At 43.0% G+C, this 14665-nt stretch overlaps 1 protein-coding gene across 2 annotated transcripts in view; it reads left to right on the top strand.

The window, feature by feature from the left end:
- Positions 1 to 4962: 4962 nt before the first annotated feature.
- Positions 4963 to 14665, top strand: part of CACNB2 (calcium voltage-gated channel auxiliary subunit beta 2) — a 383897-nt gene continuing 374194 nt past the window's right edge. For both annotated transcript variants that reach the window (XM_073581859.1, XM_073581856.1), the window contains exon 1: positions 4963 to 5254. In XM_073581859.1, coding sequence (XP_073437960.1) covers positions 5174 to 5254 — 81 coding nt within the window. In that variant the 5' untranslated portion in view covers positions 4963 to 5173. The remainder of the gene's footprint in view (positions 5255 to 14665) is intronic.

Below are 14665 nucleotides of genomic sequence, written 5' to 3'. Positions count from 1 at the left end.
TCAGGTATGCCTCGACGTCATCTTCGGTCATCAACTTCTGCCTGTACCGACTCACGTGAATCACTCTCGACTTGGCTTCCAGGTTAACCTCAGGCATACTTGCCAGGCGCTGCGCCACCTGCTGGAGAAGCGAACGATCGGTAGCTGTCATGTCCACCAACTCCTTCAGCTGGGCCATCATCACCCGATTAGCTTCTTGCTGGACAGCGGTGGACTGTACCAGCGCTTTCACCACGTCCTCCATGCTCATGCTTCCCATGTGATGCCCGCGTTCTCCACCACAATGTGATAAAACACTCCGGGATCGCCTTTGCTGTGGTCAAAGGTCACGCGCATTCAGCATGAAACTCAGGCGCACAGCCGGGGTCCGGGTATAACTGACACTGTGTCAGGTTTATTAAAGGTGAAAGCAATGCATAAAGAAAAAAAACATAAAACAAATCCTCGCCTGTCCGGCACTAACTAAACAAAGTACAGCTTAACTACCAACTGGCGGGCTTCTCCCGTCCAGCCAAACCACAGTTACAGTGGGCACTGCTTTCACTCACGTGTGTCTCTCACACAGACAGGCTCTCTGTGTTCCCAGGCTGAGACACTCACACAACCACCTGGCATCCTTTTATATCCGCCTCCCATTATTCATTAGTAACCAGGTGAGATACTGACCAGACTAGGCCACATAGGAAAGGTATCTGCGCGAGATATACCTGCCCTCAACCACTATTCCCACATGATTCTCACAATACCTTTAGCATGTATATCTTTCGAGTAGCATAGTCTACTAAATTATTTCTTAATTTTTTTATGACAATGTGGAGGTCAAAAAAATATATATTTTTTCTTTATGAATTCTGGACAACGTCCTTGCAGCAAAAGATGCCAAAAGATTTTTCGGCATTGCCCATGAGTTATACTAAATAAATCAATTTATTGATTAATTACTGATTTATTTTTTGTGCTATACTTTTAAAATGTTGAAAAAAATAAAAATAAAATTTTATATCAAGGTAATATTACTGACTCGGGCAATTTTTATTATGTAATTTATAAATCACAGAAAGCTCTGAAAAAATAAATTCCAAAGGCAATGTCCAAATTTTTAGACCACCACGTCCCCTAAAAAAAAAAATTAGGAAATAAAAATGAATACAATGATTATATAAATGCAAATAAAGTGCCATTAGGAAGTACATCCTGCAAAAAACAACCATATGGATGGTCTCCATGAAAAATCACAAAGTTATGGCTCTTGGAATGAGGCAGAAAAAAAAATGTCTTAATTAAATAGTTATTCCAGCTGGTACAAGCACAGAATAGATTGATGGGGTCCAACTGCTGAGATTCCCAAACATCGCTGGGGCACAAGTTCCCTGGTTGACGGGAACAGCGATCTTGACCTCTCTTCCAAGCAAATGTCCCCCGTTCTGGTGGTCATGGCGGTCTCAGCAGTTGCGCACTCACTGATGTAGTAGTTTTCACCTATTGTGAGTTGGTGAAAACTTTAAGTAACTCACAAATTCCTTTTAGAGAAGACCGATCACCGGCTGAAAAGTGTTCAGTTTTTGCTTTTAGCTTATTCCTGCTGCTCTTCTGATTAATCTCCGTTTTTGTTTACTTTCTCCTAAATCCACCATATGGTTCCAAAAATATAGGCATTTTTGTTTAGCATTGTTTTTATGGCCCTTTTCCAAGAAGGCGTGATTCATGGGATCCTCTTGGGCGTGTCTTTAGGCTACGGTACTTAGCATAATTCGAACTTGTGAAGACCATAAAAGAAATCACAGAAAGGTCCATATCTTGGGAAATGTATGGAGGATTAAAAAAAAAAAAAAAAAACACCTAGAAAACCTAGAATGATGAGGGGAAAAGCAGGTATAAAATAAAAGCAAATAATGGTCACTTTTGACCTGGTGATAGGTCCTCTTTAAAGTTGGAGTTACCTAGGAAGTGCATTCATCCACTACCAGATTCTTTTCTATTTTATGGTACTGAAACTAATGCCAAAGTGGATTAGGATATGTGATACAAAGTTTTTTGTGGAGTATTTTGGAGCGGATCAGTATCAGGAAATGCCTCACAAATTTAAAGACTTTTCCTATTCATTGCCATTATAAAACTACTCTGCTGTTTATACGTTCAGTCTTGTGAGTGTCTTTTTCCCCATTTCAGGATTTCAAAATCGCATGTTGGGAGAAAAGAAAGTGAATGTCATTTCTTTAAAGCAACTCTTGATGGAAAAAATTAGGCACCGTAAAATGAAAAGGTTGCAAAAAAAAAAATGCTGCAGGAAAAAAACTCTTCCAAAAGGCTTCAAACCTTTTCAAAACCACTTCAGAAAATGAAAAACTCCTTCAAAAACTCCCTGAAGAAAGCGTCTCCTGAAGCTTCAACTAGAAAACTCGTGGTTTTCAACCACCTCAAGAAATCTCCGTCCATAGAAACATCTCTGTGTGCACATAACTGAGCTGATGCTAACTAAGGTTATCATTAAAGGGCATCTGTCTGTAGGATCAGCCCTCTTGAGCAGTCTATATGGGCATGTAGGTCTTAGGAAGCTGAATAAAATGACACCTTGATATCTGCGATCTGATCTCTTATTCCTGAGAAATACACATTTTTCTTAATATGTAAATGAGCTGTCCAGATCTATGGGCCGGACATAGATCTCCCTGAGAATCTGCATCTAGAGCTTATTTTAAATGAAAGGGGAGTTACCAGTGTGAGACATATAATGACTGACAGTCTGCTCTCCTGATCTACACGTGTCACACTAGTAACGCCTCCTTTCATTTAAAACAAGCTCTGAAGGCCCATATATCTTAAAAGCTCATTTATGTATTAAAGGTGTCATCCGGGAATTTATCATCATCAATGACTGATTTGTGGAGGTGCATCATCCGGCATCCCTCCTGATCTGCTGTTCCTGGTATTAGCGGCAGATATTGGATCACAAGATATCAAGGTGTCACTTTTTTCAGCTATCTATTACCTACATGCCCATATAGACCACTTAGGAGAGCTGATCCTACTGACACATGCCCATTAAAGGGACTCTGTCAGCACAGAATGACTGTTCAAACTAAGCTTCATGGCGGGGCCAATCATTTATATACACCTTCCCACCTGCTTATTTTCCATCAAATTCCATCTCCCCCTTATTTGATTGACAGCTCTGGCTTCATAGACCAGCAAATGGTGGAGATAGAGGGTAAATAAGCAGGTGGGAAGGTGTATAAAAATGATTGGCCCCGCCTTGATGCACCAAGCACCTGTACTTGGTGTGAAGATGAGCCGGGACAGAGTCAGTGGTTTCCGGTGCACTTTGAGGCCAGAACTATCGAGACTGTCACCACTGTTGCCAGGGGATGGTTCTTCAGGGATGGGACGAACTTTGCACTAGACAGCAGGAAGCGTGGGACTGAGTGAGGGAGACTTGGCGGGAAGGCGACAGGAGACTAAGGAGAAGGTTGACTCCCTCTCCACTGCTAACACCACATCATCCATCCCTCAGCGTTCTGACTTGCAGACTGTGTCCTTACTGAGCTTCCTCGGACCTTTCCTCTCTGGATGGCTATTTCCCGCTCCAAGCAAAAGACCATCTGACTTGCTCCGTCCCTAGCGACCACTTCAGAGGTTCTCACGCTGCCGCGGCCTGCGAGCGTGCATGCGGTTCGTGTTCGGCGCCATTCCAGAGGAATCCACAAAAGAGACTGTTTCTTCATTCCAGCGCACTTAAGCCAAGCAGGACCGGATACAACGGCACGGTCGGGAGACAGTGCTTTTCGTTCCTCCGCAACTGAGCCAGAGACATTGTCCACGATTTACGACTCCGGCTGGAGATATTCCAGCCTCTCCCCAACAAGAACTGCAAGCGATGTAATCTTTTTCATACAAGTTCTTCTCAAATATTGTGTCTGTGTTCAAATCCTGTTGTTGTCGTTGCTGATCTCGTCTCCCTGTGTGTATTCCTTGTATGATAATAACCTGTTCTAGTAAATCCTGTTAACCCCTTCTCTGCCTCCGGCTCTTCACTGTATCCAACGAATCTTACTCCCGGTACCATTTACATGAACAGTAATTGAGTGCTGACAGATTCTCTTGAAGGTCAATGATGGTTGGTGGAAATTGCTCATTTGCAGAATGCCAAAAAAATTTTTTTTTTCTTCCCTGTAACTGTAAATCGACAGTAGTAAAAACCTTATGTAAATCATGCGGTCTGAGATCAGGCACCACACATGCAGAACTGGCTCCTGGATGCACTTTGCAGACCTTGTGCTGCTGCCTCCTGACACCTCTGACAGCGCAGCCCTCTGGAGATCACTTCTGAGAACATAGAGCAGTCAATTCTAAAAAGTTCTTTGTTTATTTAACAAAAACACAAAAGTTGCAACATCTCCCAGAATTCCACTTCTCCGCATGATTTAATCTCTGACCTCCAGCACTTTAAACGCATAAATCAATGGCTGCTTGTGTCTAATGTGAAAACCTCCTGCGTTTAATGACACCCTGATGGGTCTTGGCCTCCTCTGTGATGGATCACTCCATGCAGTCCATGGAGTCATGGTCATTCTCATGAATTATGCTTCTCTTCTCACTGATGAAGCGCAGTGGCTGCTGAAATCTTATTTTATTACATTGTATTTCTGCTATGTATCAGGGCACATGCGTCATCATGGATACATTGTTGCACAGTGGGTCATGGATACATTGTTGCAGAGTGGGTCATGGATACATTGTGACAGAGTGGAGAGCTAGGATAGTGGGGGCAGAATGCAGGTCTATAGGATAGGGATAGAGTTTGGATGAAGGCATGGGGGGTCCTCACCTTGGAGCATGTCTCAGCTCAGGGCTATGTATAAGGCTCAGGCAGGGGAAGCAGCACTCCTCCTCCTCCTCCTCTTCTATGTCTCCAGCCTGCCTGGGAGGTGGCTCAGCTTTGAGCTCTTCTTGCTACACATACAAGTCACAGAGAGAGAAGTGCATCTGGAGAGAAAAGCAAGCAGCAGCCATCCTGGGACTGATCCTGCCTCTACCATGATACCATATCAGGCAATATAACAAGACCAGGCTGCTTGGATGTAGGAGAAGCTTGTGTCTGGTGCAGAATTCAATCTCTTATTTTTTTCTTTTTTTTTTTTACTGTATACTTTATTCTTCTTCATTTTTTTTCCCAATGGTCCAAAACAACATGTCCAAGACCCCCTCAGCCTCACAGGAGATCCACTTGGATGTACTGGAGAACCCTACTATACAGGTATAAGTGCCCTTTATATATTTATATATTGTAGGGATGTTTAGTAAATATGATGTTCTACTATTTTGCCCTTTTTATTCATGTGATGTTTGCATTGTTTTTGTCTTATTTAATTCATCATTGCATTCGGTATATTAGGGATCAACTATAAATATCAGACAGGTCATCCTGGGACTTGTCATCTGGCAACTATTGGAAAGTTTCAGATTTATTTTTAGTGCATTGTTGATTTTTTTTGTCTATTGTGTGCAAGGCTTTTATATAAAGTTGTAACTTGCATTCTGATAGCCACCTGTTGTCTAAGCCTGTGTACAGAGAGGGGTGCATTGGTCATATGTTCATGAAGTGGCCAGACCCATTATATTGGACTATCAGAGGTTTTTCTTTAGTGGTTACATTGTGATTGTTCTAGATACATTTGTCATATATGGCTGTATTCGGAGACTAAACAACTCCACGATCAGGTTTGTCTAAATATAGTTTCAGCCAAGCAGGAAAATCATCAGTTATAGTCGTAAAAAAAATGGAAAAGGAACAATAAAATGATTTAATATGTTTTCCAGACACATAAAACTACAGTTGTATATCAGTCATAGAATTTTCTATTATTTTATTTTGTATATTGTATTGTCATTTCTCCAGGATGAGAAAATTGTTACATATTAATTAACTGATATCAATAAATGGATTCTATTCTTCATTTGTGGACTCAAATGTATCAGTCTTCATCATTTATTTCGTAAACCATTTAGTTTTTTTTGGATTCGGTGACATTTTACGTAAAGCTGTATTCACATCTGTGTTGGAACCCCATTGCAGATTTTGAGATAGTTGATGGAAAAAAAATTAGCACCTTCGTCCACACTTCTTCTGGACACCCCCTGAAAAAGTGTGGACGAAACGCGCGTCGGGGTGGAGGGACACGGCATGAACTCCACACACATAGTGAATACAATCATGAGTAATTTCTTTGGATTTTCTTTTGGACAGTTCTGTGATCTATGACTTTGGCTGTAGGTTATTTACATGTGACACCCATATTTAACTCGCATCATAGGCGATTGTTATTGCCAGGCATTGTTAGATATAGGATTTGGGCTGATCACACTTTCTGTCTCTGGCACATAGCACTTTATCTGTACAGATTGATCTTTATATTTACCGTATATACTACACAGTGTGTTTAAAGGAGTAATTATCCTTATGTGTCTCTCATATCTGAGGTTACTACAGATTGTTGTTTTTAATCTTGTGAATATAGTTCAATAAATATTGTCTATTTATTAAAAAAAAAAGTATTTGTCTTCAATTGTGGTTTCATGGGGAATCTTTTTAAGGAAACTTGTCACCAGGTTTCCTCAATATACAGTGCGGTGAGCTCCTTTAAACCCTCTTTTACAGCATTTTGGTATGCTGCATAGAAGTCCCCTCACAGATGGTATGGTCCGGACTGTTTGGTGTCTTTGGTCTTGATCCTACGCCTCCTCTGTTCCTACGATCACCGTCCTCCTTCCGTGCTTCATGTGGAGTAGGCGTCCTAAGTCATCCACACAGTGTTCCCCATTTGTGCTCCTGCACAGGCGCACTTCTCTTAGGGCAGAGCAAAGTACGGTAATACGGTAATGTGCATGTGCCAGGAAAGGCCAAAGAGCGCCAATGACCCAAGGCGGTGCATGCGCTCTACAGTCATCATTATCAGTCATCTGACAGTTTAAAATATGACATTGGTGTCCATGAGCTGAGATCACTATCGATGGCTAAAATATATGCTCGATTTACCTATCACTTATCTCCATGCTCCATCGGAAGCCGACTATGTGGAGATGTGTATGTTGACAATCCTCAAGCCATCCGTACACATTAGACTAATGTCCGCTGAAGCCACCGATATCGTTGTGCTCGGCAAACAGTTTAGTTTGTATGTTTTCCACGAACAGATTTTGAACTGACGATTCTTTTGTAATCGAAGAGATAAGCCACAGAGATGTCTGACAGTGGCTCTCTCATAGAGAACACAGGAGTGCACGGTAGAGAGAGCGTTCCCGTGTATGGGAGAGTCAGATGAGATCACTGCCGGCCAAACGATTGGACAAATTATCATTCTGCCAACAGCTAACTAGTATGTACAGTATATTAATTGAGGCTTATGATCTCAGCCAGGGCGTAGCTACAGGAGGTGCGGAGGCAACAGTTGCTTGTGAAAACAGTGTTATAAGTGTTGATTCTTTTTTCTACAAGACTGCGTTCACATGTTGCAAATGTATTGTGTTTTTTTAACAAATAAGCAGTAGAACTACAAAGTTTTCTGCACAATTTCATAAAATTGAAGCAAAACAATGCAGTTTTTGCTCAAATTGCTGCAGCAGCAGCAGCAGCATGAGAGTGCACCGTGAGGCTACGTTCCCACAATCCGGAACTGTTAGCATATAATCGCTTCATCCAAAGCGCTGCCTTCTGTTGAAAGCAGTTAAATCTGCATGTGTCCACAGAACCGTGTGGATTTACCAAATTCAGTACATTCTATTGAGTACATTTCTGTTACAGAGACTAGTTGACATGCTGTGATCCTGAAAGACGCGCCTCATGTCTGTCTCCGCGGGTGATCCTCAAGCATGCATAGTGGACATGGGATTTGTGGAAATCTCATACACTATGCTGCAACATCTGGCAGCTGCGGGTTTGACGCTGCATAAATACCCCACTTCAAACCAGCAGCAATTCCTCATCATGGGCAATTACCCTAACTAGTAACATTTCCTTTTGCTTAATGAGGCTTTTTGCCTTACTTCGAATCTAAAGGTTAATCGGCTGACCTGGATGGACTTTTTTTTAAACTGTAAATTTTTATTGAAGTTTTAACAATGTTTTGACAAATGAACACAGTTCAAGACAAACTTTTACAATACAGAAAATGAGAAACAGAAAGAGCCACATTGACTCTCCAACCAAAATAGAACAAAGGCAAAAACAAATTATCTTAAATATAACCTTAAATATATGAACATAAAGACAGGACACACACCACGAGGAAGGGAAGGGGAAAGGGTGGGCTCCGGAAGAAGGGGGGACCAAGAGTTCAAGGAGTGGCTTATTCAGCTCTCTGAGCCCAAAAGTAATCCCAAGGAGCCCAAACCGATTTGAAGCTCTCCACATAGATGACTTAGCCACCTTTTCCCAGATGATATGCCAGCTTTGGGGTGAGAGCTCTTTTCCCAGAATAGACTCCCATTTGCATATGTAGGAATGTTTTAATTGTCGTCCCTCTTGAGGAGAACATAGAATTTTATATATTTCCGAAATTAAACCTTTGGTCGACGACCCTGTCCTACAAATCTTCTCAAAGTCTGTCAGTAGGGTGACCCTCAAAGAACCAAAAAGGAAAGAGCAAAGTTTTTAATCTGTAAGTACTGGTAAAATTCTTTGTTAGTAATAGAAAATTTAGACTTGACGTCATCAAATGTGAGAAGCTCCAGCGTGTCCCTGTCTACCAAATCTAAACAAGCCCGCAGAGGACGAAGGGTGGGCCATTGCATATTCCAGGGTACTTGACAGCAAGGGTTGAAATATGAATGAAATCATAGGCGAGTTAGGGGAGGCTAGGCCAAACTTCCTCATACAGGAGAGCCAGATCTCCCTCGAGAACCAAATAGGGAGCAAAGACTACGGGGTTACAGTGGGCTTATTTAACCATAGTAGGGAATTTGGGTGAATTAACGTCAACCACAATTTCTCTATTTCTGTCCATTTATTAAATGCCCAAAACGAAGCCCATGAAGGGATCCTGCGAAGGTGGGCAGCCCAATAATATTTAATAATCTCAGGGACCGATAGGCCCCCCTGTGATTTAGGAGAGACAAGGACACGCTTACAGATCCGATGATGCTTATCACTCCTAATTAACCTCATCATTGCTGCCTGGAGAAACGTAAGCTCACTCATGGGCACCCAAACAGGCAAGGTCTCAAAAAAAAAGCAGTTTAGGATGAAGAAACATCTTAAGAGAGGTAATCCGGCCAATAGGTGAAAGCGAGGGTGTTTTCCATTTGTCCATAAACTTCTTTAAGTCATTCAGAAGTGGTGGAAAATTGGAGTTATATAAATTTCCATAAGAGAAAGATAGGTTAACCCCCAAATATCTGATTGTCTCAGCTTTCTATCTGAATTTAAAATTCTATAATGCTGTAGATAAGCCCCCGATGTAACCTGAAATATAAGAAAAACAAGTTAGATTATACTCACCGGGGGGCGCGGTCGGTTGTGGCTGGTGTCGCAGTCCGGTCTGGCGCCTCCCATCTTTTAGCGATGCCGTCCTCCTTCTTACTTCTGCCGCGGCTCCTGCGCAGGCATACTTTATCTGCCCTATTGAGGGCAGAGCAGAGTACTGCAGTGCGCAGGCACCGGAACAGGTCAGAGAGGTCCGGCGCCTGCGCACTGCAGTACTTTACTCTGCCCTCAATAGGGCAGATAAAGTACGCCTGCGCAGGAGCCGCGGCAGAAGTAAGAAGGAGGACGGCATTGCTAGAAGATGGGAGGCGCAGGACCGGACCGCGACACCCATCGGTCCTGACTGGGCCCCCGGGGGAGTATAATCTAACTTGTTTTTCTTATCTTTCAGATTACATCGGGGGCTTATCTACAGCATTACAGAATGCTGTAGATAAGCCCCTGATGGCGGTGTCGGCAGCTGATAGGGCTAAAATTAGGTGACAGATTCCCTTTAATAGAGGCTGAAGGGGAACTATACGATACTTCAATAGCTGTCATGAAAGGACCCGAAAAGCCAAAAACCTTCAGTGGCTCAAGTAGAAAGAACCAATTAACCGCTTCCCGACCGCCCACAGTAGATAAACGTTGGCGCTTGCTGGGCTTTGTGCAGCGCCGACGTTTATCTACTGTCGGCGGTTTTGTGCCCCCCGGGACCCCCTCATACCTTATAACGCGGGGATCCCGGTGCGCAATGCATGCTGGGACCCCCGACGTCATCGAGACCTGATTGGTTCAGGTCCTGATGACGTTGCGTCACAGCAGCCAATGAGAGAGCTCGCTGGGAAAGCTGCTTGTTTCCCGGTGATCTCCCTCATTATAACGCGACTTCTCCTCTGAGCTCATGCTGACAGATGAGCAGAGGTGAAGCAGCGTTACTGTGTGACTAGATTGCTGCCTGGCACGGCTGATCGCTGCTGGCACAGCTGTGTCAGGCAGCGATCTTGTCACACAGTAACGCTGCTTCACCTCTGCTCATCTGTCAGTGTGAGATCAGAGGAGAAGTGGCGTTACTATGTGCCGGGCAGCGATCTTGTCACATAGTAATGCTGCTTCTCCTCTGATCATCTGTCAGTGTGAGATCAGAGGAGAAGTGGCGTTACTATGAGTATAAAATACAAAAAATAAAAAACACAAAAATAAAAAAAAGTAAAGAAAAAAAAAAGCAGGTAGGCAGGCTAGGGTTAGGGCTAGGGTTAGGGCTAGGGTTAGGGCTAGGGTTAGGGTTAGGGTTAGGGCTAGGGTTAGGGCTAGGGTTAGGGCTAGGGTTAGGGTTAGGGCTAGGGTTAGGGCTAGGGTTAGGGGTGTGTTGGGGTTAGGGGTGTGTTGGGGTTAGGGTTGGAATTCGAATTGGGGTTTCCACTGTTTAGGTATATCAGGGGCTCTGTAAACGCAACATGACGCCTGCAGACCATTCCATCAAAGTCTACATTCCAGAACGTCACTACTTCCCTTCCGAGCCCCACCGTGTGCCCAAACAGTGGTTTCCCCCACATGTGGGGTACCAGCGTACTCAGGACAAATTGGACAACAACTCTTAGGGTCCAATTTCTCCTGTTACCCTTGTGAAAATAAAAATTGGGAGCTAAAAGATCATTTTTGTGGAAAAAAAATGATTTTTTTATTTTCACGGCTCTACATTATAAACTTTAGTGAAACACTTGGAGGTTCAAAGTGGTCACCACACATCTAGATAAGTTCCTTGGGGGGGTCTAGTTTCCAAAAAGGGGTCACTTGTGGAGGGTTTCCACTGTTTAGGCACATCAGGGGCTCTGCAAACGCGACATGACACCTGCAGACCATTCCATCAAAGTCTACATTCCAAAACGTCACTACTTCCCTTCCGAGCCCCACCGTGTGCCCAAACAGTAGTTTTCTTCCACATATGAGGTACCAGTGTACTCAGGACAAATTGGACAACAACTTTTGGGGTCCAATTTCTCCTGTTACCCTTGTGAAAATAAAAATTGGGAGCTAAAAGATCATTTTTGTGGAAAAAAAATGATTTTTTTATTTTCACGGCTCTACATTATAAACTTTAGTGAAACACTTGGGGGTTCAAAGTGCTCACCACACATCTAGATAAGTTCCTTAGGGGGTCTAGTTTCCAAAAAGGGGTCACTTGTGGAGGGTTTCCACTGTTTAGGCACATCAGGGGCTCTGCAAACGCGACATGACACCTGCAGACCATTCCATCAAAGTCTGCATTCCAAAACGTCACTACTTCCCTTCCGAGCCCCACCGTGTGCCCAAACAGTAGTTTTCTTCCACATATGGGGTACCAGTGTACTCAGGACAAATTGGACAACAACTTTTGGGGTCCAATTTCTCCTGTTACCCTTGTGAAAATAAAAAATTGGGGGCTAAAAGATCATTTTGTGGAACAAAAATGATTTTTTATTTTCATGGCTCTACGTTATAAACTTCTGTGAAGCACTTGGGGGTTCAAAGTGCTCACGAAACATCTAGATAAGTTCTTTAAGGGGTCTAGTTTCCAAAATGGGGTCACTTGTGGGGGTTTCCACTGTTTAGGCACATCAGGGGCTCTCCAAATGCGACATGGCGTCCTATCTCAATTCCAGCCAATTCTGCATTGAAAAAGTCAAACGGCACTCCTTCCTTTCTGAGCTCTGCCGTGTGCTCAAACAGTGGTTTAGCCCCACATACGGGGTATCGGCGTATTTGGGAGAAATTGCACAAAAAATTTTGTGGTTCATTTTCTGTTTTTACACTTGTGAAAATAAAAAAAATGGTTCTGAAGTAAAATGTTTGTGAAAAAAAGTTAAATGTTTATTTTTTCCTTCCACATTCCATTCATTCATGTGAAGCACCTGAAGGGTTAATAAACTTCTTGAATGTGGTTTTGAGTACATTGAGAGGTGCAGTTTTTAGAATCTCATCACTTTTGGGTATTTTCTGTCATATTGACCCCCTAAACTCACTTCAAATGTGAGGTGGTCCCTAAAAAAAATGGTGTTGTAAATTTTGTTGTAAAAATGAGAAATCGCTGGTCAATTTTTAACCCTTATAACTTCCTAAAAAAAAAAATTATGTTTCCAAAATTGTGCAGATGTAAATTAGACATGTGGGAAATGTTATTTATTAACTATTTTGTGCAATATCACACTCTGATTTAAGGGCATAAAAATTAAAAGTTTGAAAATTGCAAAATTTTCAAAATTTTCGCCAAATTTCGATTTTTTTAACATATAAGTGCAGTTCATATCTAAGAAATTTTACCACTATCCTGAAGTACAATATGTCATGAGAAAACAATGTCAGAATCAGCAGGATTCGTTGAAGCGTTCTAGAGTTATGGCCTCATAAAGTGACACTAGTCAGAATTGAAAAAATTGGCCTGGTCACGAAGGCAAAAACAGGCTCAGGCGTGAAAGGGTTAAGGCAGTCAAATGCCTATTCTGCATCTAAACTTAGTATAAGAGACTGTAATTTTCTTTTATTAGCAACATCGACTAGGTCTATCGCCCTTCTAGTGTTGTCTCCCCCCTGCAGATTAGGCACAAAACCCACCTGATCCTTATTGATAAGTTGGGCGAGCCAGCAGTTCAATCTATTGGCCAATAAACGGGTGAATATTTTTAAATCAGAATTTAACAACGCTATTGCGTGATAGTTTGAGCAATCCAAAGGATCCTTCCCCGGTTTTCGTATAAGTACCAAGTAGGAGTATGTTAGCGTATCCAGCATGGGGGAGTGTGACCATATGAGGAGAGATTTCCTCCGCAAAGGATTTATAGCACAGGTTGGTCAGCCCATCTGGGCCCGGGGATTTACCCAAGGGGAGGTCCTTCAAGATGTCCAGTTCCTCCTCCTGTGTCACACACTGATTGAGAGACGATAGGGCCTTAGTGGGGAGAGTTGGAAAGTTTAATTTTGATAGAAAATGATGCATTGTCCTAATTCTATCAGACTTATCTGTGGAGGGGGTATCTTGTAAATTACATAACTTACTATAAAAATTATAGAATAATTCCGAGATTTCAGTTGGGTTATAATGAATTGTGCTGTCCTTACCTCTAAGCATCACAACTTTATTTAAGGTCCTCACTGAAGGTGAGTCCGACAACTTACACCCCTTTCTCGATAATTGAGAAGTTCATTTGTAAAATTCTGCTTTACCATTTCTTTTTAATCTGGAACCCTCCTTGATACAGTACCCCCTCATGACAGCCTTATGAGCCTCCCACAGGACCGAAGGGGAAGAAACTGAGCCCTCATTCAAATGGAAGAAATCAGAGAGGTGGTTCAATAGAGTCTTCCGAATTATCGGATCCATTATTAAAAAATCATTTAACCGCCAGTGGCACACCCTGGAAATCAGTTGAGTGGATTTATGGTCTAGAACCACCGGGGCATGATCAGACCAGGTAATATGACCTATCTCAGCCTTCACCATCATCCTGATGGTCGGGATCAGAGGCGTAGCTAGGGTTTTGGTTCGGGGGGGCGACACTTCTGAGTAGGCCCCTAACTAGGTAACTGTGATTACAACTTGGTGACGCACCCTAATAGTGGATGTATGAGATGACCGCGCTGTTACTAAAAATAATCCCTATATAAAGACCAATATTGATATTACCGCCATATGGTCAGTGGTAAATACCCGCCCTACAAAACTTATAAGTGATTACTGCACAGTTATAGTTGGTGACTTACCGCTGACGTTCTTCTGATGGAATCGTTCACTTTTCACGTCTTTTCCATCTGTCCCAGACTGACATGACAGCTCCTCCCGCCACGACTCTGCTACAGAGAATAAAACGACATGTTTCACTTCTCATATTCCAGCCCCATCACCATGTATCCCCAACCTGCACAAACCCCTCATCCTGCTGATACCCCAATGCTTAGCCGCTGCTGCCATATGTGTCCCTATTACTGCACCTGATACCTCAATGCTGAGCCGCTGCTGCCATATGTGTCCCTATTACTGCCCCTGATACCCCAATGCTGAGCCGCTGCTGCCGTATGTGTCCCTATTACTGCACCTGATACCCCAATGCAGAACCGATGCTGCCGTATATGTCCCTGTTACTGCACCTGATACCCCAATGCGGAACCGCTGCTGCCTATGTGTCCCTATTACTGCACCTGATACCCCAATGCTGAGCCGCTGCTGCCGTATGT

Source organism: Dendrobates tinctorius, unplaced genomic scaffold, assembly GCF_039654945.1.
Source record: "Dendrobates tinctorius isolate UK_male_01 unplaced genomic scaffold, ASM3965494v1 ptg000070l, whole genome shotgun sequence".
NCBI lineage: Eukaryota > Metazoa > Chordata > Amphibia > Anura > Dendrobatidae > Dendrobates > Dendrobates tinctorius.
The sequence above is the reverse complement of the archived record's forward strand: the minus strand, read 5'-3'. Positions and strand labels throughout refer to the sequence as shown.